Source organism: Pipistrellus kuhlii, unplaced genomic scaffold, assembly GCF_014108245.1.
Source record: "Pipistrellus kuhlii isolate mPipKuh1 unplaced genomic scaffold, mPipKuh1.p scaffold_m20_p_4, whole genome shotgun sequence".
NCBI classification, from domain to species: domain Eukaryota; kingdom Metazoa; phylum Chordata; class Mammalia; order Chiroptera; family Vespertilionidae; genus Pipistrellus; species Pipistrellus kuhlii.
This window is the reverse complement of record NW_023425540.1, coordinates 72847760-72873717: the sequence shown is the minus strand read 5'-3', so window position 1 is coordinate 72873717 and position 25958 is coordinate 72847760. Positions and strand designations below refer to the sequence as shown.

Sequence of the window (25958 nt, the reverse complement as noted above, 5' to 3'; positions counted from 1 at the left end):
CCAGGGTAAGTGGAGCCAGAGGACCCCACTGGAGCAGCGATTTTCAACCTTTTCATCTCATGGCATACATAAACCACTAAAATTCTACAGCACACCAAAAAGACAATTGTTGCTGATCTGACAACAAAAAAAAGGTATAATTTTGATTTACTAAAAAAGGAATAGTAATTACCTACCCTTTTTGCTCCAAAGTGACTTAAAAAAAAAAAAAAATCAGGTATTTATACTTACTTGTATATAAGGATTTCTGGTACCAAGAATTAACCAATCGGATGCAACCTTATTATGCAATGTGACCAATAAGATGCAACTCTGTTATATGACTTACATATTTATGGTTCAAGATGGGACATTCACACTGGACGGCTATTTTCATTTATTTGACAACCTAAGGGAAAGAGGTCAGTGCCCCTGACTAAATAGTCAGGTACTGCATGTTTTAAAATTATGCACATTGGTTCAAAATCGCTGCTTTCGACTAAGAAGTGAGTATGTCCTGGGTACAAACTCAGAACCAGCTCCTCTTAATGAGGCCAAACCGAATAAACAACTTGCACTTGTGACTCCCTGGGACCTGGTGTCTGATTCAGCAGCTCAAACACTTCCAAGAAAGGATGCCCTGGACAGTGTTTGGTTCTTCCAGCCGCAGGGCTGAGGTCTCATATTTAGGTGGGATCCTAAGGATCAATCTCAATTATAGTCCAATTTAAACTTCTTGTTCAGATATAAATACTAGTAACCCCACAAACAGTTTTACTTTTTCCTTATTTATATACTCACCCTTATTCTAATGGTAAATAGTATTAGAGCACCGTATTACAAGACTGCATAACAGATTCGGCCACATTTTAACCTCTTGTCAGTCCCAAGCCATTATTTTGCTGTTGTCCTCTCTTGTCATGACCCATTTACACTGACCCATGAGACTTCAGTCACTAAAGGATGCTCAGTGACTAATTTAAAAGGCTGTGAGGTTCATTTTTAGCCTTAGGATATGGTTTTCATCAGGTACTTCACACCAAGTACCACACACTCATTTTTAGAAGTAACGAGATGGGCCAATTTGATTTTGGCTAGAGAATGGACTAGCTTCTAATTTGAGCAATGATGAAGTAATTATCTGACAGGTATCGCCTCCTGTGAAACTGACTGAGCCTGTGCTCCTGTTTAAGTGCTTTCTTAATGGTTTTATTACTGGTTAAGCCCATGAAATTTTAAAAAATTACTGCGGTGTCCTGACCAATGTGGCTGTTGGTTGGAGCACTGTCTCATACACTGAAAGGTGGTGGGTTTGATTCCTGTTCAGGGTGTATACAAGAGGTGGCCAGTGTTTCTCTCTAAAATCAATGAATATATCCTCAGATGAGGATTAACAACAACAAATTACTGTGGCTTCTTTTTAGAGGGAGTGTTTTTCAGTCCTAATCTGCTCCAATGCACTAGATTTTCCCCTCCACTGGTAATTTGGAGCACAAACGTTTGGCTGAAACTCTGGAAATGAAGACCAGGCACCTTTGGAAATATTGACCCACCTTGAGAACACACTGATTGGCTTAATTGGCAATTAAGTGGGCTAGGGATGCCACACACCACTCCTTCTGAGCCTTGGGCGGAAAAGCACTGAGCACAAAGAAGCATTAAACACAAGCACGCGATTTCTACTGCTGAACCCTCTTTTTAGCCCAGTGTGGAGATTACACATCTGCATCTCATAATTTGAGTTCAAGGGAGACAGAATTTTGAATGCCCTACTCAGAAATGCACAGAGACGGAGTCAGGGGGGTGTACAGGAAGGAAGGAGGTTGGTTCACAGTGATCAAACAGGAGTCTCACAACCTGTCACGTAGCCACACTTACAATGTTCCTTTGGGACAGGTTCTGGGAAGTGCTTGTTGGCTACTACCTAGGAGTTGCTATGGAAAAGGAAGACACAGTCCAAGATCAGAAGGTCACTTAAATGCTGGGGCCCGGCTGGAGGTGGGGAAGTGCTGTCTGACTGCCCATCTCCACGAGGCTGTTAATGTGCCCTCATCGTGTCCACAGGGCATCGAGGGCCTGGGACGTGTGTTGGGAAGGGGTCAGAGCCAGTGTTCCCCTTTTTGTTTTCCCTGCCCTGGATGCTCTGTGGAACCTTGCTCGCTTTGTGATCCAAGCTGGTTACAGATGGGGATGGCATCCCGGTCTTGCTTCCAGTTCTTCAAGACTGATGTTTAGGGCAGAAATACAAGCCTTGCCATAGTCACACCCGAAATCCTGATTGCTCCAAGTGTCTTTCTGTTGGCTGCTGCTGCTGCTTAACGGAGGTTAGTAATAAATATTAAAGGTACCAAACCAAGCACAGGGTTCTTTCCTACCGGGAGCAAGTTTGCCTGATTTTCTGGGTCTGTCAATTAGGTAGAACATGGAACTATCTTTTTCAGATTCAAGAGGATACCAAGGCAGGCAGACATTTGGAGAACAGAATTGAAAACCTCTCCCAAGCTCCCTCTCAGGGCCCTGCCTGGATCTGAAGGGAGGCGCCAAGGAACATTCATTCTCGCAAAAAGAGGTGTGGCTTTCTCACCAGTTCCATCCGAGCATGCGATAAGGTTTTCCAGCCCGGTCACAAGGAATTCCCAAGGAAGATGTCTCCTGAAGACCTGGGCCGGGTGCACCCCTCCTCTCTCTCTGGGGCCCTCTCACTTAGGAAGGTGGCAGAGGCTTTCAACTGGGCTCCAGCGTTAGGAGGGAAAGGCACTCCCTCCACTTCTGCCTTTGGAGGAAAGCTGTGGCTCAGCAGCTCCGCCCGACCCTGGGAAGTGGCCTTGAGTCCCACCCTCAGCAGGACACAAGCGTGGAGGCTGATGGGGAGCACCAAGGTAAAGCCTGAGCAGCACCATCGCTGTTGACTGCAGTGGTCAGGGGCTCCGAGGAGCTCAGAGCTTCAGAGCGATTCCCTTTGGGAGAGTTGGCTATGTGAGTGAAACTTGAAAAAAGAAACCCCCAAACCCAACCAACCACCATAAGAAGCAGTGGGAATCCACGGAACTGCCAACAGAGGGGCAAGCACTGCCTTGGCATTCTCAGCCAGGACACTCCTGCTGTTCTTCCGACTCTGTGCACAGACTCAGGGTAGTGTCCTGGTTTGGAATCCAGCAGCCCTCTGATGCTCACAAGTTTGTGCAAGTGATGAAACGGAAAAGACTGAGAAAGAAAACAGAAGAGAAAAAGCATAAGATCTTCCCTCTCCAGGCTCTCAGCCATTAACAACCACAGCCTCTGGGACAAGGACACTGATTGTTTGGGGCTAAAATAGCAGGCAGGACTGGGAGGGAGGTCCTCTCTGTGGGGGTGGCCCTGTTCCCCGTCCTCTCTGGACACCAGGGAGGCGGGGAAGAACACGGATCACGGGTTCCAGCACAAAGGGGGTCACTGTGGAGGAGTCTTTGGAAGGCCATGCAGGTCCTCAGCCCTGGACAATGGGAGCGGTGTGGCTGCCACTGTGACTCTGAGGGTTTAGTCTGTGGCTGGGGAATAACATGCACACATAAACAGGCAACAAAGATTTACACTGTGACGTGTGGGGCACCAGGGCGGCTCTATTCTTTCTCGGTTACTTCTTGCAGTGCAGGTGGAGATGCTTCCGTTTCTAAAAGACAGGAACAGCCAGTCATGTTTCACAGCCCTTCATGCACCTGTTCTGTTAACCAAAACTGCCACCATGTTGGACTCTAAAGTACAGTATCAGATTGAGAACTGCTAGCAGGGTTGCCTAAGACCATCAGAAAACACAGATATTTACATTACAATTCATAAAACAGTAGCAAAATTACAGTTATGAAGTAGCAACGAAAATAATTTTATGGCTGGGGGTCACCACAACATGAACTGTATTAAAAGGTCGCGGCATTAGGAAGGTTGAGAACCGCTGCTCTAGGCAATCAGGACCTGGTAATTCATTTGCCCTGTCTGCTGGATCTTCACTGATCACTATTCAACTCTAGGCTGGCCAGAGACTGGACTCCTGGGGCATAAACCAGGCTAATTCCTGGAAGGAAATGGTGGTGAGTGACCACTCCACTAGTCAACGTTAAGGTCTTAAAAGGTGACAACAGCCGAAACAGGTTTGACTCAGTGGATAGAGCGTCGGCCTGAGGACTGAAGGATCCTGGGTTCGATTCCAGTCAAGGGCATGTGCCTTGGTTGCGGGCACATCCCCAGAGGTGGATGTGCAGGAGGCAGCTGGTCGATGTTTCTCTCTCATTGATGTTTCTAGTTCTCTATCCCTCTCCCTTCCTCTCTGTAATAAATCAATAAAATATATTTAAAAAAAAAAAGGTGACAACAAAAGCTTTCAATTCACGATTTATGTTTTGGGCTTTTAGATTGTTTACAACTGAAAACATGCTCTGTGAGGATAGAGAAGGAGGAAGTCACTGACCAATGGGCTCCTCATTCTGTCAGAGTCCAGGGGAAAGCCCTTCTCACACAGCTCCCCCTTCACTGCAGGCTAATGCCGGTCCTCAGCAGCTTACCTTCTTCCCAGCCCTCAGCAACACCAGCAAGATCGTAGTGCTTTTTTCGAAGCTCCCCCAGTTTTTGACGCTCCTTCTGCAGTTCATTTTCCAGCTCTAGCACCCTAACCTGTGGGGAAAGTGGAATTTTCTTTTGAGCAGTGACCTAAAAATTGACTTATTTTGACTTAAGCCCTTTTCTCCATCTTCCAGTTTTCTTCCATATTATTCTATAGCTTACCCAGTTCTCAATTCCAACCTCGTCTCTGTTCTCATTTCCCCATCCTCTCATTCATCCATCTATTCCATCTATCTTTTCCCCGGGACCCTCTACTAGAAATGGATGGTGCTTTATAGCACAAATGCCTGAATGGGAGTAGGACTATCAAGTTCCTCTGATAAATCGCTAGCTCAAAACAACTAATGTCTGGCATATCTGTATTGTGTTCCAATCTAATCATAACCCTTCAATTCTAGTTCCTTGGAAGTTCAGGCAGGAACTAATAATGATAGTTCTGGCATCTTGGAGAGGTTGGTACAACTTAGAGTTATTATTGTACAGGCACACTCTCACTAAAGGAGAGGTTGGCTCTGGCTCTTCTTCCGCTCATTAATTCTAGTTATTAATTTAAGAGGGATTTTCTGAGCACCCATATGTAACCCAGGCTCAGTTATAGGTGCTGGAGACCCACACTCTTTCTTTCAGCATCATTTACATTAATTCTTGGGCTAAATGGTACACCCGAGTTCATTCCCTCCCAAGTCTCTCGCTCACTGGCTTCTCACCATGGGAATATTTGGGGTTGACACCATATGCAGTAGAGACTGCCTAACCTTAGAGATGAAGTTCCTACCTGGGAATCCATCTCCTGGCGTTTGATCTGAGTCAATGTCATGCCTGAGAAGTCCATGTTGTCTGCAAGGATGGAAATGAGAAGTTCTTGTCAAATAAGACCCCTGGCTGACCCTTGTCTGGGAGGTGGCCAATGCCAATGTTCTGCTGAAATGTTTGGTTTGCCTTTTATCAACACACATGTGCACATTGTAAGGGATGGAGACAGTGACAGGGTAACCAGAACTCCACCCCCTGGACAACTAGGCGTATAGAGGCATTTCTTTGAAATCAGAGAAATGACTAAGTGGAAAATCTACCTAAAGGTGTGTCACTATAGGGAAATAAATAGGATGCTCATGTGGTGTCCCCTCTTATGAGAAAATAAGTATTGATGTAAAAGATGAAAAGTAAGAGAGAATTTAGAAACAGAACTGTGAGAAATTGGGATCATGGAGAAGACTGTAAAGAACAGCTATCAATATGTCAGATGGATAAAAAAAGCATTGCTTCTGAAAGGCTACCTGTTTCCTCAATCTGTGATTTGCCAGAAATGGTTGAGGCCACGACCGCGGCGGTGGCCTGGTTCACCCCGCGAGAGGCTTGCTGCAGCTGGGCCAGGTTTGGGCTATCCTTGCCAGCTTTCACCTGCCGGAACCAAGCATATTTAGGTTCACATAACAGAGTGGTGGCAAGGACTGAGTCAGAAGTTGGATTGATGGTTCTTGATGAATATATCTGATCCACTACAGTTACCAACCAGCTTCTCAAAAATCATTGCCTGTGGAGTCAACTCCTGGCATATCTTTAATGTAAAAGGTACTTCCTGGCTTATTTGCTTGGTGGTCTCAAACTCGAGCTTTATCATGTATTTTAATGAAATGCTCCATTTGTGAAAATCAATTTGGGATAGCAATAAATAAGGATGATTAAAAAACACTCCCCGGGGTACTATAGAAATCACAGAAGGATACTGGTGACAAGCTTTGCATTAGGACTAGCTGGGGCAATGGTTCAAATTTGGAGTCTTGAGGAGAGGCAGACACTGATTGTGGAAGCTCTGTGCCACGCTGGACAAGCATCTGACTGCTCTGACTCATTCCTTATTTGAATGCTCCTGGAATGCTATAGTTGCTTATCAGAGGTCGGCACAGTTGGGACCCTCAAAGGCCACTTGTAACAAAGGTGAAGGATGCCAAGAGGAGCACGTGTGGTGAGCTGGTTGGGAGGGCTCCTTGCTGACAGATGAAAGGCTTTTAGAGGGAGAGGTAGGGGACCTTGAGAGTCAGAATTTAAATTTGGGACCCAACCCTCCTGGACCCTGGAGGAATCATCTGCTCTTGAATCCAGCTTCGGAGTCCAAGTATCTCTAACTGAGCCAGGCCTTATAGTGTCCCAGGGAGTCCTACACAGGTCCTACCTTGGATGCAGCCACAAGCTGGGCTGTGCTAGCAGCTATTTCATGGGAACACACCATTAGCTCCTCGAACTTCCCTTTGCCTTGCACCACCAGATCGGCTGCATCACTGACAGTCAGGAAAGGACAACATGGATTATGTTACTGTGGCAGTCACAGCTGCAACCCTTATGATCCCACCTCTAGACCAGCCCCTCACCCTGTCAGGCAGGGAGCACAGGAGACCCAGTCTCCCTTTTAAACTTTAGTCTTACTGACTTCCTTATCAACAGTGTATCTCCCCCCACTTATTCTCCGGGGTGATCAATGGAATGGGGGTGGGGTGAGGAGCCTTGAGGCCCAAAGACACTTACACCATGACAGTGGCACCCCAGCCCACAGCTTTGGAGGCTGAGATGAGTCCTTCTGTCCATCGAGAATTCTTGGCATAAAACTCTTTAGGAGATGCTGTGCCCTAGGAAAGTGAGAAATAATAGCTACCTTTTATTGAGTGCTTACTGTGTGCCAGGTGCTTTTATATATATGTTACCTCATATAAATTTTCACAGTCACTCTGAGAGGCAAGCATTATTATTCCCATTTTACAGAAAAGGAAAATAAAGTTTTGAGAGGCAAAAATACTTTTCCCAAGGTCATGCAGGAAATAAAGTAAATCCTAGGCTCTTCTGACTCCAAAACCCAAAAATAGAAATATAATAGCATTTCTATTATATTTCCAAATAGTTTGCGTGCGTGCACACACACACACACACACACAATCCTATATAACACATAACCCTATATAAAATAAAGAGGCAATATGCAAATTGACCATCACACCCTTGCACGAGATGGCCATCCCCATGTAATCACAAGATGGCCAGCAGGGGAGGGCAGTTGGGGGCGACCAGGCCTGTAGGGGAAGGCAGTTGGGTGTGACTGGACCTGTAGGGAAGGGAGGGCAGCTGGGGGCAATCGGGCTGGCAGGGGAGCAGTTAGGCGTAGATCAGGCTGGCAGGGGAGTGGTTAGGGGGTGATCAGGCTGGCAGGCATAAGTGGTTAGGGGCAGACTTGGTTGGGACAATCAGGCAGGCAGGCAGTTGGGAGTCAGCAGTCCTGGATTCCTGGATTGTGAGAGGGCTGTCTGACTGCTGGTTTAGGTTCGATCTCACAGGGACATCCCCTGAGGAGTCCCATATTGGAAAGTGTGCAGCTGGGCTGAGGGACACCCCTACACCCAGTGCACGAATTTCAGGCCTCTAGTTTATGAATAACAATTTCAGGAGTCTAGCTGCTCTCCATGATTTGCCAAAAGAAGAGTATACAGTGAATAATTTTTAAAAACTATTTCTACTTGGATTTAAAAAATGTATTTATGCTTTGAAAGTACATGATAGCCCGAGAATCTATAGATACTCCTTGCTCAGTCCCTCTTTCTAATTTTGGGGACCAAAAACAATATCTCTCAGACTGATAAAAAGCACCACCAAAACAGATATGGCTTTGTTCCTTATATGATTGCTTTCAGGCTCATAAACCCTCCCTGGACCTTTGTCTCTTGAGTTGCAGCTGCTTCAGGGATGTGGGGGAAAAACAAGATGGCAATAATGCCAGCAAAGGAGTGAGGAAATCCAAGTGACAATGTTAAGACAAGACTGAGGGCGAGTCTGTGAAGCACTGCAAGTTGACTGCTGTTGGAAAGAGACATGGCAGAGCCACTGTGAAAGTCAGCAGCAGGTCCATTCTTCTCATTTGCCTAGTTTTCAAAACCTCTCACTTCCTCCTCCAAGGGCCCAGACTTGCAATGCACACTTGGTTTCCACAGCAGCTCCAATGATGTCGCCTGGGTTAATGAGCCCGTAGCAGGAAGCTGTGCCTGGCTGCAATCTGGGGACTTGGCAGTGTTCCAGCTTCTTCCCATGACATCTGCTGACATCCCCAGTGACAGCAGCTGCGCCCTCAGTTGGACACACAGGGCGCGAAGGCAACATACACAGATTTCACTGAATGTGGATGAGTGTTTCATGTAGACTTGGCCTCTCAGTGAGCTGGGAATATGTAACTAATGTCTGTTCTCCCTGTTCCCGGGCCCTCACCCACGCTTACCCGGCCGCTTTCCACTATCTCTCTCTGGAGGTCCTTCGAGGCCACAATTAGGACCTGAATAGCTTGCATTAGGCTGGTACATGAACCAAGAATCCTGGAGGGGAAAAATAAATAAAGTGAGGATACAGAACTGAGACTAATACCAATGAAGAAAGCTGTTCTCCTTTTCATTCCTGAACACAGGCATACTTGGAATGGGAAATAAGGCAGGGTATGCTCTCTGGTGGAAGCCCCAAAGGAAAGGCAGGTGAGTGAGGAGACTGGATCGTGGATCTTCTTCATAAGAAATAGCTAAGTGAGGATTCCTGGGGGTTTCTTTCCCCTCTAAGGCGACAGTGATACTATCTCCATCGTTAATACTGTTATTGATAATTACATACTATAGACTGAACCTTTCCCTGTGGCTGCTAGTGTTCTAATCAGTATAAACCAGTGCAGGCAAGACGGACCCTGATCACCTACGTGCCACCATGCTGTTCAGACTGACCTTTCGTTCACTTCTAATTTGACTCCTGTGTCTCCTTCTCGGGATTTGCTGAGCATCTCCTGTTAAAGAGAAGTGGGTTTTTGTTTGTTTGTTTGTTTTTGTTTTTTAAACACACAGGTACTGGACACTTTGGGTCCAACATTCAAATCTAGAAGAACCAATCCATATCCTAGTGAGAATCAGGAAAAGAATCTACTAGTAAACTTCCGATCTACTCAGTGGGGGCAGCTACAGCAGGCTGTCTCTGTCAGTGTCTTGACACTCTGGAACCCAGGCTGGTGAGGGCAGCTGCTACCAGGTCCTTTAAGCAGGTTCTCCCTCCAAGGTGGCAGCCTGAGTCTTTCACCAAAGGAGCAACGTGTGACCTTTCCTACGGGGCCCACTCAGCTTTTCTGAGACAAGCATTGTCATTGGTTTTGAAATCAGAATCTTAGCAAGGTTAATGTAACTTAGTGGAAGTCATACAGTTAGTTAAGTGGTCAATCAATCTGGAACTTGAATGCAAGATAGCCTGATACCAAAGTATGTTGATCTTGAGGAAACTGCTCACCTTCCAGTGGTGAGTACTTTCTTATTTTCTACCCTGAAGAGATTTTGGTATATAGTCTGGTTTTGGTTTATTTTTATAGGGAGCCTCTGAAGCCTTAACGAACAACTAAGATATATCCAATAGGAAATGTGGCCAAAGGAAAGCTGCAAGAGCATCACTTTAGATCTTGAGACACTTCTATGCCTCTATTCTTTTTTGTTTTTCTTCTGTTAATCCTCATCTAAGGATATTTTCCCATTCATTTTTTATTTTTATTTTATTTTTAAATATATTTTTATTGACATCAGAGAGGAAGGGATAGGATAGGGAGAGAGAAACATCAATGATGAGAAAGAATCATTGATTGGATGCCTCCTGCAAGTCCCCCATTGGGAATTAAGCCCACAACCTGGGCATGTGCCCTTGATCAGAATCAAACCTGGGACTTTTCAGTTCCCAGGCTGACGCTATATCCACTGAGCCAAACCAGCTAGGGCTTCCCATTGATTTTTAGAGAATGGAAGGGAGGGAAGAGGGAAAGAGAAGAGGGAGGAGGAGGGGAGAAGAGGGGGGAGAAGCAGGGAAAGAAGAGGAGAGAGAAACATTGATGAGAGAGAGACACATCAATTGGTTGCCTCCTGCACACACCCTGACCAGGGCCAGGATTGAATCTGCAACCCAGGTGCATGCCCTTGACCAAGAATCAAACCTGCAACCCTTTGTTGTGCAGGCTGATGCTCTATCCACTGAGAACACCGGCCAGGGCTCCATACCTGTATTCTGGCTGTAGCAGTTTCAATGGCAGCTGAAGTGGCAGCCATCTCCTTGTCCACCAGATCTCCTAGCTCCTCCTGTTTGATGTCCAGGCCTCTGGGCAGGAGATCCTGTGAACACATCACAAGGGCTGAAACATAACCCTTTAACCTCTTCTTTCTCTGGTGGCAGACCTGTAATCCTCACATGAGGGCCCCACCACATAACACACTTCTGCAAGCCTTGGAGGGGTATCCCTAATAGGCCTTGCTTGGAACTCTCTGCCATGTGAACTCTGGAACCTCATGTTCCACCCCCTCTACCTTCACTCAGAACCCATCTTCTTCCAGAAGGCCAACCCTGCTTAACCCCAAAGGCCATTTAGTTGCAGCTGCTTGAACCCTAACTTCACAGCTGCACAGCTGATCGTGTTTGCTGCCTGGGATGTGTTTTAAAAACTTCTTCAAATGTAGATAATGTCTTCCAACCAGACAGCCTGCCCCTTATTTAACTTTACTCCCACAGCAATCATACGAGGCAGTTATTGCTGTGTGTGAAATTCATCCTATAAACTAGTAATTCGATTCCTACGTATATAAACTCTAGAGAAATTCTTGCACTCATTCATCAGGAGATGTGTATAGGAATAATCACAGTGACCCATTCATAATAGCCCCAAACTAGAAATAACCCTGTTGTGCATCAACAAGAGAACAGATATAATAGAATTAAGCAATATGCACCTAATGGAGCACAATGGGGGAGTGAAAATATAACCTCACACACAAGAATGTTGGGAAAAGCATAAAATTAACAATATGTTGCTGGGGGTGGGGAGAACATAGTCTTTCTATTATCTTCTGGAACACTGATTAAATATTCTATAACACCATTTCATTCCAATTTATAAAATCTGTGCCATATTTAGATAATTCCTCTAGTTCACTAATTCTTTCTTCAGCTTTGCTTTAACTTGCTGTTGAATCTATATATTTTAAAATTATTACTTTCAATTATTATATTTTTCATTTCTAGAAGTTCTGTGGTTCTTTTTAAAATATATCTGGTTACATTTGAAACTATCTTATTCCTTTGTCTTGCTTTTAATAACTTAAAAGGTTCTTTAACCCTAGCTGGTTTGGCTCAACTGAAGAGTCCCAGGTTCGATTCCAGTCAAGGGTACATGAACAGGTTGTGGGCTCGATCCCCAGTGTGGGGCATACAGGAGGCAGCCAATCAATGATTCTCTCTCATCATTGATATTTTTCTCTCTCTCTCTCTTTCTCTCTCTCTCTCTCTCTCTCTCTCCCTCTCTCTCTCTCTCTCTCTCTCTCTCTCTCTCTCTCTCTCTCGCCCCCCCTTCCCTTCCTCTCTGAAGTCAATCAAAAAAATATTTTAAAAAGGTTCTTTAACATGTCCCAATAAACATAGTTATTGCAAAATTATTCCCCCCCCCCCCCCCAATTTTATTCAGCATTTTCCATGTCCTAGTCTGGGAAGATTCTCTACATCTGGTAAGCCCTAGTGCCAGGAAGAAAACTGCCCATGATCTTTCTATCACACTTTGCTTTGCTTTCAGTAATGTAATTTTTATCTCTTCATGGTGTCCTACATACTTTGCCCCATATATTGACTTCTCAATTCTGCACTATCCAGGGTAAGATGCTCTATCTTTAACAAAAGGTAAATGTTGCTTAGGCTGCCATACCAACTTAATAATACCAAATATCATCATTATCATGTCACCCTATTGAAATAGAGGTTAGCAATTCACCATTGTCCATAGTCTTCCTTTATCCAGACATACAAGGGTCTCCACCTCATTGCCTATTTCTCCCCAGTATGAACATTCCTCCCCCATCCGATCCATCTTTTTATCTGGTTTGCTCTCTTTCTCTCTCTCTGTGTGCATATTCAATTAATTAAACACTTGTGGGGTTTAATTAACACCTGCCAGATATTATGCCAAGGATCAGGGATACATTATGAAGAAGGTTAGGCTCTACTTCTTGTGGGGTGTGGCTACATGGATAGGTTCAAGCCTTGGCACAGTACACTCGTGGCCACGTGCAAGTCCCAGCCTGGAATGCAGAGCCCTCCCAGCACAATGACAGCCAACAGCTATAGTTGTAAGCTTGAACCTATGGCCCGAACACGTGGCCCCATGTGCATAAGTGATATAGGCTGCAAGTAAACAAAGCTTGATCAGGTGCATGTAGTTGAGTAGGCACCAGAATGTTGTAAACATCTTGACCACGGCCTTACTTTGCCTCGTAGCATCTGCTATAAAATAAAGACACGACCTGTGGGCATCGCACTGCTGGGTCCCCATCAGGGAAGCAGCGTCCCACCGAGTCCCAGCTTTCCTTCTCTTGTCTATCTTTTCTAATCCTTCATCGCCCCCACCCGGGTTCCCCCTTGGCTGAGCTGGCTCGGCACATAAGGCGCACTAGGGCTGAGTATGCCATGGCTATGCCGGCTCCCCACAACTTCTGAGAACTCATTGGGGGAAATAGGTAAGCAGGCACATCACAGTGCTGGCCACCAACTGTAAGGTGAAGGGAGAGTGCAAGAGGGGCCCACAAAGGTAGATACAGCCCAGACTCTGGAGGTCCCAGTATGTTAATTCCATAATATAATTTTTGGTTCCAAACTAGAGGAATCATGATCAGATTTCTGTTTTTGGAAGAGAGCAGAGAAAAAAGAGGCCCGAGGCAGAGAAAGTAATTAAAAAAAAAAAAAAGTTGTTTAAAGCTCTCAAATGAGAGATAAGGAGGATCTGAACTCTGGCTCTGATCTTTCTTTCCTGAACTTATCACCACACATTTTAGAAATTAATCAAATGCTGCCTTGTACTATACTCTCAAAATAGAGCTCTGAGAGTATAGTACTTCTCATTGCACCGTATAGAAATTGCTGCTTTATTTTCCCTTCCTCTAGGGATCATGTCTTATTTGTTCCTATATAACTACACCTAGCACAACTCCCAGTAGTAGTATAAGAACATATTTACTATATCTTTATTGAATGAATAAATATATCATTATCTCTATTTTAGGTATTACCTGTCCAACCACATAAAATTCCTTGAAAACAGAGAAACCATGCTTATTCTTCTTTGATACTTCCTAATGATGACCACAGAGATCTTAATTAATAGCCAGTGAATTAAATGTAACTGGAATGTCATTCAGGGAGGTCACATTTTTCAGCACTCTTACTTTCTAGAATCAAGTTTAAAGTGCAGAAAGAACTGGCTTAGAGCTGCCTCACGGACTTCCTGGCAAATCACCAGCACTCACACCCAAGAACAATAACTTTCCCCAAAAGATAACGCTGATCATACCTCGCCGATAGCCCTGATCTTGCTGAGGCAGCTCCTCATGGCGGTGCTATTGAGATTCTCCGGGGTTGTTTCCTCCTCCAGGAAAGCCAGATAGAGGAGCGTTTCCTTGCCATACTGCTTGCAGGCTTCGGTCAGTGCTGGAGGTCAGGACAACAGAGATTTGTAAAGGCCCTCGGCTCCCCCTGCTCTTCTGAATGGCCCCTCCCCTCGTACTCACCATCAGCAGGCTCCGGTAGGGCTCTGAGGCAGGTGCTGCTGCCGTGAATAATGGTGTCACTGGTCAAGTGGGCAAGGAGAGTTACTGAGTGCAGAATCCAGCTGATATCTGCCAGGAATTTAAAGGAAAAGTTTCTCAGTCCCACTTTCTTCCTTTTTCTGTTGTTAATCCTCACCTGGGGATATTTTTTCCCATTGAAAGGAGGGAGGGAGGGAGGAGGAAGAAGAGGGAGACAGACAGACATCGACCAGTTGCCTCCTGCACGAATCCCAACTGGGGCTGGGTTTTGAACCTGCAACCCAGATATGTGACCTTAAACGGGAATTGAACCCAAGACCCTTTAGTGCATGAGCTAATGCTCTAACCACTTAGCAACTTTCGTTTTTCCTCCCTCCCCACTTTATAAGTTGTACATACTCCTTGCTTGGTGCATAGGAGCATTTTGAGCCCTGCCTTGCCATCTCTGGCGACAGACCCTATCCTTTGCCTTTGTTACCTTCTGGACAGGCAAGATACTGGCTCCAGCATTTTTCCAGTTGTTCAATACAGCTGGCAACGGAGTTGACCGTGGAGAGAAGGTGATCTGTGAGAGGCAAGACAGGGCAAAATGAAAGTGAAAGTTGTCCTAGCTTGCTTCATTCATCCTTGTTAAGTCACTTGATGGATAAGCCTATCCTGTGAGTGGCCCCAGCCCTACGGGAGCTGCCCTGAGAAGAGGGAAGAGAAAAAAGCTTGTTGGTTACTCTGGTACGTGAATCTCTTATTGCAGCTTCAAAAGCTGTGTTTCTGAGTCTACCTGGTCTTTAGCCAAGAACCAGGGCAACCACATTGCCAGCCTAGATTCTGCATCTCATTTCTCATGATTGCCCATTGTATCAAATCCAGGCTTTTCTGTCAAGTCTCTCAAGGCCCTTGGACTCTCATTAACCCTGAGCCCAGATCCGTGGCTCCGACTAAGGTGATCTGTGTGTGAGCTCCACACACAACTGCCATTCCCACTGCCATGCCTCTGTGCACAGGTGTGTGGAGACTATCACAGGAGTTACAGCACGGACTCTTTGGCCACACGGCCTAGGTGTGACTCCTGGCTCAATCCCTAGGCTGTGATCTCATGCTGGCTGTGCTTCCTCATCCGAAAACGGAAAACTGATAGCATCACCTCTGCTGTTACTCTGAGGATTCGCTGGGCTAAGGCACATAAAGCGCTTAGAACAGTGCAAGGCACATAGAAAGCACTCGGGAAATGTAGCTGTTTTTATTATTATTCCCCATTTCTCTTCTCTGTGGTTCATGTCTCTCCTCTTCTTTCAAAAGCTAGCTCATAACATCTCCGAATCTGCCCACATCGGCCCTACTTCCTGGCATTCCCTCATTACATTAGGTACTCGATGTGCTTCTTCATTTGTATCGTTATGTTTCCTTACAGATGGATTCCCTGTTGAATAAGATATAATAGTCCGTGCTGTATACTTCACCACACCAAGACCTTTCTATGTTCCTTCCCATCTGCCTCCTGCTTCAATGGAAGCTCCCATTGCTTTGCCAATGTCTTTTCTGCTTGAGAATGAGCTGCAATGAGATCTGCTCATCACTATGACTTCAAGTCCCAATGGGCTTGGATGCTCTCCTACTATGCACAAAGGCTCTCTCCTCTCACCCAGAGGGCTTCTCTAGCTCAGATGGCTGCTCTACTCACAAGCCCTTAGGATGTGGTACATGCCAAGTAGGCCCCTGTTCACACCTAAGACTATGTGAGATTTTTATTGTCTCTGTCTCTCCACGCTTTGGAGCCTCCCTGTCTCGACTTGAAGCTCATGAGCAACCAAACCCCCGTAATTCAGAGCACATTTTCTCCCTAGAGGGACACAGGGCTGGCTGCTCCTTCTCTTACCGGCCTTTAGAACTGTTACCGAGGCTCAGCTCCCAGTAGATGCTGCATTGGTGAGATTTGTGACTAAAGCAGTAGTTATCACAGCTGGGGCTTTGGACAGTACTGCTGCCCGGGCCCTATGCCAAAGAGCTTACTCCTGAACCGATCTTGGCATTGGGGTCCAGGCACCCCCAGGCAATTCTGACGTGCAGCCCTGCTGAGAACCCGAGTTCAGTGTCACGTGGGATTTAATGCCAACAGGATTCAACACCCGCAGGCTGAGAAGAGTACCTGCAGATCCGGCACAGCTGATGAGCGTGGGCTCCTCAAGCTGCCTCAGGGCCTCTTGTATCACCTGCTCTGCCGCCTTCCTCGATTCCGCCAGAAGCACTTTTCGCTGGTCCTTTGCGAGCTGGCACATAGATTCCTAGAAATGGTCCAGGGAGGTGAGAGTCTGCCACAGACCCCATAAGAGCCTCCAAGCAGCATCCATCTGTGGCACAGCTGGGATTGCTGGTGTCTTAACTCAAGTTGTCGCTTTCTTTGTCCAAAGTGTGTGTCACTGAGCTCAGAAGGCGATGGGCCACTGCAACTCCTTCTCCGATCGTGGGGAGAGAGTGCTAAGCGCATCCCTTTTTCATACAACAAAGGAGAGCTTTGCTTCCCTCATCTGCTCTGTGGGTGACTCAGGGCATGCCGGCATCAGGGGCTACTCCCACAGATGTCTTCAGAATCAGGCTGGAGACCTCAAACCCCTTACACAGCCCCCAGCCCCAAGCCCCCAGCCTCCATGATATGCTGCTGAGGCCCAGGAGTGAAGTCGAACATAGTCAGCCAAGGGTGTCTGCTACTTGCCTGTGTGCTGGACAGTTTGAGCTGGGTGTTTTCCAGCTGTTCCTGAAGAGCAGAGAATTCCTCTTCTCGACGAGCCATGGCATTCACCAAACTGCCCCGCTCCTTCTCCAGTTCAGCAATCTGGGTCACCCATTTTTCTTCTGACTGCAATGGCGACCGAGTGGGAAGAGGGAGCTTCTGGGAGGAATTAAAACTGTCCCTCCCCGAGAAGTCCAAACCCACCACTAGGTCACAAGGAACAGAAGGTGATATCTCTTAACCTGCCAGTTTCATTTCCCCGAGTACACACTGGTCACAGATGGGACCAGGTTGGCCATATGCTGCATGGTGACAGGGGCTCGGTGACAGCCCCATGAAAGCCAGAGGGGAAGGAGCAAGGAAGGGGAATAAAAGTGGTGCTCACCTGGGCAGCTATTTCCAGGCTGCTTTGGACAACCCGGAGTTCCTCTTTGCTGGTGGCAAGTTCTAGCTTCAAGTTCTCTAGTACTTCTGTCTGTTCTTGAGTCTGAAAGAAGAAAATCAGGAGCACCCCGACTGGTGGTGATTGTAAAGGCTAAACTCGTGTAAAAAAATCCCTGAGATTTGTGTACTTTTTTGTATGCAAAATTACCTCAGGAAAAAGGGGGAGTGGGGAGGTGTGAATTCAGAGTATACCAAAATTTTTTCTTCAGAGCAAGTGGAATGTCAAGGGTGGGGAAGGGGATTTTAAGGACACTGAGTGCCATGCTCAAGCCTATAATACTCATTAAAGTAGAAGTGGATCTTTAATTCAGGCATTTAAACACTGATATATTGCGGAATCTTGCTATCTAAAAATAATGCTCCTTCTTTGATTTCTAAGTGGTGTTTTTTCAAAGAATGGGTTGTGACCCTATTAGCAAAATTCACAGCTAACATTAAAAAAAGAAACAAAAGAAAAAAGAAACAGCAGAACAAAATATCCAAGTGCAATCACATAGTAAGGGTAAGTATTGCTTTTGAAACTTTGGTTTCGATTAGATAGATGTATTTTTTTACTCTGGGTTACAGGAAGTGTGAAATCCCTCCCAATGGACCTGCGTGTCAACCCCACCTCGACCCATGGATGTTCGCCTGGCTGCATGCAACTCCTTGTAAACACTTGTTCCTCTCTCCGATATCCATGCGCTTTTACTCAATTCTCCTTAGGACTCTCCCCAGAAGGCCTTTGCTGATGAACCTCAGCCAGCTCGCCCATGCATCACTTCTAACCCTTGTGCCTCGGTAACCACGATCTAGTCCACATGTGCCAAACACAAGGCCCGCGGGCCAAATCCGTCCCGCCAGGCCTTGCAGTGTGGCCCGCACCGCGCTGTCATCACTGCACTCCCGCTGTGTTTCCATCACAATGACAGTTTATGACTGTTCAGTAAACCATTTGGCCCGCGATTTAGGCTGGATTTTAGATTTTGGCCCCTTCTCTGATTGAGTTCGACACCCCTACGACTAGATTATACCGCCTCTCCTAGCATCCTCAGGGGGCTCCAACCCACAGAGCTAGCTACCGGCGGAGCAGATGACGACAAGGTCTTTTGATCAAGGCCTGCCTCCAACTCGGACGGCCCCTCCATCATTTCCCACGTTCGTCTCCCTCCCACTCACTTTCCGCTGGGCCTGCTCGCTCACGCGCTGGAAGGAATCCTCTATCTCTTTTTTCTCTCGTTCCGAATCCACCTGGGCTTGTCTGGCCACAGACACCTGTTTGGTCACCTCTGCATTCTGTAAGGGGAGAACATTGTCTTGAAGTGGCTCATCACGGGCTTAAAGGACATCGTCCTTCTAGAACAAATGGCAGCATTCAGACGGTGAGTAGCCTGGAGTTGGACACAGAAATCACTGACCTACCTAGAGGGAAGCCAGAAGAAAGCTGTCACCTGCAGATATCAACACTTAACTATTGTATTTAAAGAAATAGTAAAAATGGGGGATCATGCAAGTGGGGCTAGCATCTAAGGTGGAGCTCAAGATAGGGGAGGCAAGGGAGCCTGGAAGCTGAGGTTCCCAAGAAATGGTGGTGACCCACTGGGGACAAGTTGGGGCACTGGACCCCGAGAAGCTACGAGGCCCGAGCTGTTCCTTCCCCTGTGCTGCGGGGCCTGTGCGTGGCGAGAGGGAGGTCGAGGGTCCCACCTTCCGCAGCAGGTCAGCGTGGTTCTGCACCAGCTCACTGTACTTCTCCTTCAGCTTGCTGTACCGCTGCTCATTGGCCTGGGCTTTCCCTGTGTGGGAAAGGACCCAGGTGAGGACGCTACCAAGCTAGGAGCCTTCACCGGCCCTCCAGGAAGCCAGAGTCCCCAGAAGACCCTCATTTCTCTTCACAAATGCATACATCTCTTCTCCCTCAAAACTCCTACTTAAACTCCTGGGGGAAGTCTTTTGTAAAAAAGAATTCTCCTGACTCAAATCACCAATTCATGCCTTCTGAGTATTATATTTACACACAGGCATTTACTTAATTAGTGCTTTTGGTTTTAAGTCAAGTTATTTCTTGGGCTTTCTCTCCTATGGAGATCCACGCTCCTGGGGTAAGCAACCCCGTCACCTTCTGAGTCCCCATAGCTGTGTTCTCAGTAGTGCCTCACACAGGTGCTCCACCTGCTGGACTCCCGGCTGACCTTTGACTGGTGGCAAGAGCTGGCCTTCCTCTGGACAGATGCAAAGCTGGGTGGCCCTCTGCCTCCCTGCCTCCTCCTCCATCCTGTTTCCCTGACCTACACCCTCACTCCCACCCCCACCAGCTCCTCACTTTCTATCTCTGTCAGGCTCCGCTGCGCCTTCTCTGTGTCTTCTCGCTTCTTCTTGAGTTCATCCAGCTCTGCCCGCAGGAAATCGCTTTCATCGGCTGCCTGCTGCCGCAGATGCTTCTGCTCTGCCAGCTCGGCCTCCAACTCGCTGATGCGGCCCTTCAGCTGCAGGACAGCACGCTGGCTCTGTGGGAGGGACTTGGGTCACCTACCTGGTCGCCACACTGCTGTGGGTCACGTGTGCTGGGCGGAGAAGCAGGTCCTACCATATTTCCAACACCGATCAAACAACAGGTTTTCCTCACAAGCCCACTCCCACAGCCTCATGAGAGCTGAGCCTGGAGGTTATTATACGCCATCCCATCAGCCACAACAGGGGACAGCAGTGGTGGGTATTCTGGCCCTATTGGAGGGCCTTGGGAGCAGCAATGAATGAGCTGGAATCAGGAAGGAGAGAATGTTCACCTGTCCCAGTGAATGAAGCCTCTGACCAGCTCTGGGTCTGAGGAGCAGGCATATTTATAGCATCATTCCCTGCAAACAGCCATCAGAGTTGGGAATGAAGCCTTCTTATCGCCATTTGAGAGCAGGTCTTTCTCACCACACTCCTTCACAGCCATTTGGTGATCATGGTTATCTCCGAGGGACACGGGAGCTTGGCTTCCATGCCATTCTCAAAGCCAGTACAACAGAAATGCATTATAACTGATACCATGGGAAGTCCAGGTCCTCTGGCTTTGACATTTCCACTAATGAATTCCCTTTAAGATGTGGTCTCATAGTATCGGTGTGAAGAAAATTTAATATTGAAATCTGTCCTGCTCTGGTGAAGCCCAGAAGCAGATCAGAACCCACTCATACCTCAGTCCTCATGTTTTCCAGCTGTGACTTCAGCACACCGATCTCTTGGTACAACTGGTCAATTAAGTGGCCCCTGTGAACAGAAGGAGAGCAAGTTTGCTTCTGCTGTGCTCCTACTCCTTTCCCTTTGAAATGCAAGCTGGGAGATCAGAGGAGGAAGTGAAAAGCTGGTGTTGCCCTGGCCAGCAGCTCAGTGGTTAGAGCACTGGCCTGCATACTGGAGAGTTGCCAGTTCAAGTCCCCCTCAAGGGCATGTACCTGGATTGCAGGTCTGATCCCCCCCTCCCAGTTGGGGTGAATACAGGAGGCAACCAATTGATATGTCTGTATCACATCAATGTTTCTCTCCCCTCTTCATCCCCCTTCATTTCTACTCTCTCTGAAATCAATGGAAAAAAATATTCTCCTTGGGTGAGGATTAAAAAAAAAAAAAAAAAAAAAAGCTAGTGTTAATCTGAGGACAATACTTTGAAATTCCATAAATTTTACTCTAAGACTGTTAGTATTACCAGATACTAATCTAACACCCATGGATCCCCTGTTATTTCAGCATCATTTGATTTCCCTCTGAACTAAAGGGGCCAATATTTGAAGATCAAGACCTTTCTCTAAGAAGCCCAAGCATCATTAAGAATTCCTCTTTGGCCCTGGCTGATATAAGAGTCGTCCTATGCACCAGTTGGGGTGGGTACAGGAGACAACCAATCAATGTTCCTCTCTTACGTCAATATTTCTCTCTCCTTCTCTCTAAAATCAATAAAAACATATTAAAAAATATAAAGAATTCCTCTTTGGTTAGGTGTGGCGAGTCAGATCATGGCTTAACGTAGCTTCAGTGTCATCTACATTAACCCAGCTTGGACTCACTTCTCATCCTTGTTCACACCGTTCTGACTGTTGAAATTGAAGGGATCACTGCTGAACGAGCTGCCAAAGATGTCATCAAACTTGTTGTCAAATAAATTCTGCAAAGGCCAAAGAGGATTGAGAACAAGGTTAGAGATCCAGAGAATTCTGGGTGGGGGTCAAATGAGTGACGCCTAAGAATAGGCCCTATCTTAATTTGGTTTAAATCTACTTATGTTCCCTCTTAGGGACCATAGGGCAGGGTGCTCGGTGTAGGTTAGAGCCTGGGTTAGAAGGCAGTGACCAGAGCCTTTCCTGTCCTTTCCCCAGCACTTGGGGTCAACAGGAAGAGCCACGTTTCTCTCCCAAATGGTCCTCACCTGCTGGGAGGCATCCATGTCCATGAGGTCATCCTTCTCCAGGACGGGCTCGCTGTCCGGGGACGAGGCCTCGGCTGGGATTACCACCACGGGGCTGATGTGCTCTGACAGCGCGGAGGCTCGTAGGAAGTTGGGTGGGTTCTGAAGAGGGAAGACACCTCCTCAAACTTTGTCATTCGTTAGATCTGCCTCGAAAAGAGTGCCCTAGACTCAGCGGCTCCCAGGGTGTGGCCGGGTACACTTACCTCCGGCAGCTGAGGGATCTGAATGAGCCGCTTGAAATACTGAAGGTTGCTGGAGCGGTAGAACAGATCTTTCAACCTAGGGATGGAGGAGGGCCCGAGGGGGCTGGGGTCTTCACCAGCCCTGGAGAGGAGGGGACAGTGCAACCACCCAGCTTTCCTCCTGGGCCTGCCCAGGCCAAAGGCACAGGCTGTCAAGGAGATAGCCTCCATGGTGCAAGGATTCAATTATGATGCTATAGAGAAAAAGTATTTATAGCCAGTCCTTACTTACCTTGCGGTGAGGAAAGAGTAACTAAAACTACAAAATCCTTTACAAGAGTAGATAACCCATAAACTAATTTCTGCACCGCTGTAGAATAGTTTATATTGATTTTGAGAAAGAGGAAGGGAGAGAAAGAGAAAGAGAGAGAGAGAGAGAGAGAGAGAGAGAGAGAGAGAGAGAGAGAGAGAGAGAGAGACACTGATGTAAGAGTGTAACGTCAATCGGCTGCCTCTTGCACGCTCCCTACCATGGATTGAGCTTGATACTTGGGAATGTGCCCTGACTGGAAATTCAACCAGCAGCCTTTTGGTGACCAGGATGATGTCCAACCAAGTGAGCCACACCAGCCAGGGTAAGGTAGATCTCTTTTTAATTGAATCACCATGTGTTAGAGCTATTTGTTATTTTCCCAATTAAACTATTGGGTTCCAGAGAGCAGAGACTGGCCCTGCTGATCTAGGTTTACCACAGAACCAGGCGTAGAGGAATTATTTAAGAAGTATTCATTGGAAAAACACTGTGTCCTCATCTTGGATGAATAGGGAAAAAGAAATCAATTTTCCCCCCCTCATCCTCAAGTCTCTATTTTGAACCTAAACACTGAAGGACAAGAGAGCTGAGCGTACCAGATATATTTTCTGTGATGGAAGAGGTCATGGATCTCAGCACCTGCTCTCTGCAACACAGAAGTTTCTTCAGCTTAGCCCAATAAACTAAATCCCTGGGGTCTCATGACAGCCCTTCAGACCCCACGGTTAGGACTGTCCCTGGGACGTCATTGCTGCTTTCCCAGAATTAGAGGATAGTTACTCCTCAGAGAACCGCAGTGCCTGTTAGAAGAGAAAGTGAGGTGGATATTCATGGGAGATGTTTTCATAAGCTAGAAAAAAAATTAAAGGAAATAAAATCACCTGATTACACGTCTCCTTTCTGGGATGGAGCCAACAGTAATAGGCTCTACTGCTTTCAAAAGCTACTGGAATTTAACATTCCAGGAAATCAGCCCTAGGGCCCGTCTCCTCGGGTTTAGTAAGCCATTTGTTATAGAATAAACAGATGAGGCTTTTCAAATGGAACAAGGAAAGCAAGAGGTCAGTACAACCCTGAACTTGTCCTCTGATTGCAGTCTGGGAACCAACAGCAGGAGAAGCCTAAGCTTGGGATTTGGGGGGGTATGCTTTTCCTGTTGTCAAGGCTGAAGACGTTAACAGGAAAAACAAGTGTCAGAATAAATCCTGCTAAGCTGATTCCCTTCCTCAGATCTTTTATCTCCCACTCCATTCCTTCCCCTCTTCCTGGACACACTTATCTGAGAGGTGAGTTTTACTTTTTATCTAGCTACCAATTTTCTAAACACACCAGAATAATTAGCCTCTCAATCAGACAAGCTCTTCTTCTTCTAGACAAGATAGTGGACTTATTAGCTCACTAAATTCATGCAAATATTTATTAAACACAATATGCTTAATTGCTTTGTACCAGGTACTAGACAAGACAGTCAGACAAGAATAAAGCTGTGATAAGAACGAAGAAGGAAGTAAACAGGGTGCTGTGAGAGAGAATATGGGGGGTGGGAGGGATGAGGTTGGAGGATCAGGAGGGGGAGAATACCCAGCTCAAATAAGGGGACCAAAAACTGCCTGAGAGCAGGTGACCAAAGATGACCTGAAGCTGGTCAGGCTGGGGAAAGAGAATCCCCAGGAGAGGGAACAGCAGTATGAAGCCCCCGAGGGAGCATTGCCTGAATCTGTTCCAGGAACGGGAGGACCACCCTGTGTGGCTGAAACAGGCTGAGCTCTGGAGACAGGATCAGAGATGGCAGGCAGGTATCCGATTATGCAGGGGTCTTGTAAAGCAGAGTTTTTATTCTCAATGCAATCAGAAGCCATTGGAAGGTTTTGAGCAAGGGATTTACATTTTTACAAGGATGCTCTAACTGCTTGGTAAGGATAGTATTGCAGGTGGGCAGAGTGGGAGTCCAGAGCAAAGGTAGCTGAAGAGATGGGAGGAGATTTGACCGGAGCCAAAATATATTTGAAGAGTTATCAACCGAATCTGTGAATGTATTGGATATGGGGGGTGAGGAAAATGGCGAGTTCTGCCCTGCAGGTGTGGCTCAGTGGTTGAGCGTGCACCTGTGAACCAGGAGGTCACAGTTCGATTCCTGGGTTGTGAGTTTGATTCCCAGTGGGGGGTTGTGCAAGAGGTGGCTGGTCAGTGGATTCTCTCATCATCGATGTTTCTATCTATCGCTCCCTATCACCCCCCCTCTGAAATCAATAAAAATAAGTAAATAAATAAATAAATGAATGGTGAGTTCTAAATCTCTGGCCTAAATGAACGACGGCAGTATTTAATGAGACAGAAAAGACCGGGAGAAAATGGTTCTTGGAGGAAAACCTAGAGTTCGGTTTGAAATTCAAGTTTAATGTATAGATGTCACATAGACAATGAGGCGTGTGAGGCTGGAATGCAGAGGTAAGGCTCTGCTAGCAATACAGATTTGGGAATTGTGAGCATGTACAAGGTAAAGGCCACAAGGGAGAAGAAAAAGTGAAGAGGATGAAGCCCTGGGCATGAAGCAGGTGATGAAATAGCCTCTTTAGTGCGCTTTTACAGGACTTATTAGAGAAATAATAAGTGCGCTTTTATGGTCCCTTTAACTCACAGGATGTGTGGTTCTGTGTATTTCAGTTATAGAGCACAACTCAGACATTTAAAGCAAATGCTCTTGTATGGATTGACTTTATGGCACTCTTTTGATTCGCCTTCATTTCCATCACTTACTTTGTGAACTGCTCCATGAAACGGTCCCGGTGGCCTTGCAGGGTGTCAGCCGGGAGACCTGGGAGAAATTGTATAAGAGTGAGAAGGATGAGGAGGACCAGCAGGTAGGTCAAGCCACAGGGAACCATTCCTCCTGGGGCTTATGGCCAACCTTGCCAGTGGCATTCCTGGCCTAGAGCTGCCTCAGGACTGATACACAAGGAGGCTCAACAGGACCAACAGGGAGTCTGGGCGCTTATCCTCTAAAGTAGGGGTGTCGAACTCAATCAGAGAAGGGGCCAAAATCTAAAATCCAGCCTAAATCGCGGGCCGAATGGTTTACTGAACAGTCATAAACTGTCATTGTGATGGAAACGCAGCGGAGTGCAGTGATGACAGCGCGGTGCGGGCCACATTGCAAGGCCTGGCGGGACGGATTTGGCCCGCGGGCCTTGTGTTTGACACATGTGCTCTAAAGCTTTCCTTCTGTTCACTCCTAAAGTGCAAGCCATGCTGGACACAGTGGCTGGAAGCTACAATATATCCCTGACCATGAAAGCAGCAAGTGGTGACCTGGCCAAGGAGCAGAATGACCACAGCTGGCCCCAGAGAGAGGGGGATGAGGGTTCTTCCTAGAAGTGTTTGCACTGGGTGCACTGGACGAGGCCCCATGCAGACATTAATCCAGTAGAAACCATAGAGCCTGCCGGAGAGGATGCCTGTCAGAGGAGAGACCATGGACTGAGACTCATGAAGATTGGGCCCAGTGCCCATGTGGTCCCTGATAACTGTGGTGTGGGACAAGCAGCAGCCTCCTCCTGAGTGGGTTTTCTCTACGGTCCCTTCACCTCACAGGATGTGTGGTTCTGGGTATTTCAGTGATAGAGCACAACTCAGAGAGCCTTTTATTTTTAAAATTTGAATCTTATTGACTAGGCGATCTATTCATTTG

At 46.8% G+C, this 25958-nt stretch overlaps 1 protein-coding gene across 2 annotated transcripts in view; it reads right to left on the bottom strand.

Annotated features, from left to right (window-relative positions):
- Positions 1 to 368: 368 nt before the first annotated feature.
- The window catches only part of HIP1 (huntingtin interacting protein 1), a 130358-nt gene continuing 104768 nt past the window's right edge, over positions 369 to 25958 (bottom strand). For both annotated transcript variants that reach the window (XM_036409676.2, XM_036409677.2), the window contains exons 9-32: positions 25028 to 25085; positions 21979 to 22054; positions 21734 to 21874; positions 21375 to 21472; positions 20508 to 20580; positions 19649 to 19832; positions 19033 to 19121; positions 18505 to 18621; positions 17288 to 17389; positions 16885 to 17028; positions 16321 to 16456; positions 14656 to 14742; positions 14160 to 14267; positions 13943 to 14079; positions 10617 to 10727; positions 9315 to 9373; positions 8828 to 8921; positions 7096 to 7196; positions 6746 to 6851; positions 5850 to 5973; positions 5348 to 5409; positions 4515 to 4623; positions 3550 to 3628; positions 369 to 3183 (exon numbers count right to left, since the gene is read on the bottom strand). In XM_036409676.2, coding sequence (XP_036265569.1) covers positions 3579 to 3628; positions 4515 to 4623; positions 5348 to 5409; positions 5850 to 5973; positions 6746 to 6851; positions 7096 to 7196; positions 8828 to 8921; positions 9315 to 9373; positions 10617 to 10727; positions 13943 to 14079; positions 14160 to 14267; positions 14656 to 14742; positions 16321 to 16456; positions 16885 to 17028; positions 17288 to 17389; positions 18505 to 18621; positions 19033 to 19121; positions 19649 to 19832; positions 20508 to 20580; positions 21375 to 21472; positions 21734 to 21874; positions 21979 to 22054; positions 25028 to 25085 — 2366 coding nt within the window. In that variant the 3' untranslated portion in view covers positions 369 to 3183; positions 3550 to 3578. The remainder of the gene's footprint in view (positions 3184 to 3549; positions 3629 to 4514; positions 4624 to 5347; positions 5410 to 5849; positions 5974 to 6745; positions 6852 to 7095; positions 7197 to 8827; positions 8922 to 9314; positions 9374 to 10616; positions 10728 to 13942; positions 14080 to 14159; positions 14268 to 14655; positions 14743 to 16320; positions 16457 to 16884; positions 17029 to 17287; positions 17390 to 18504; positions 18622 to 19032; positions 19122 to 19648; positions 19833 to 20507; positions 20581 to 21374; positions 21473 to 21733; positions 21875 to 21978; positions 22055 to 25027; positions 25086 to 25958) is intronic.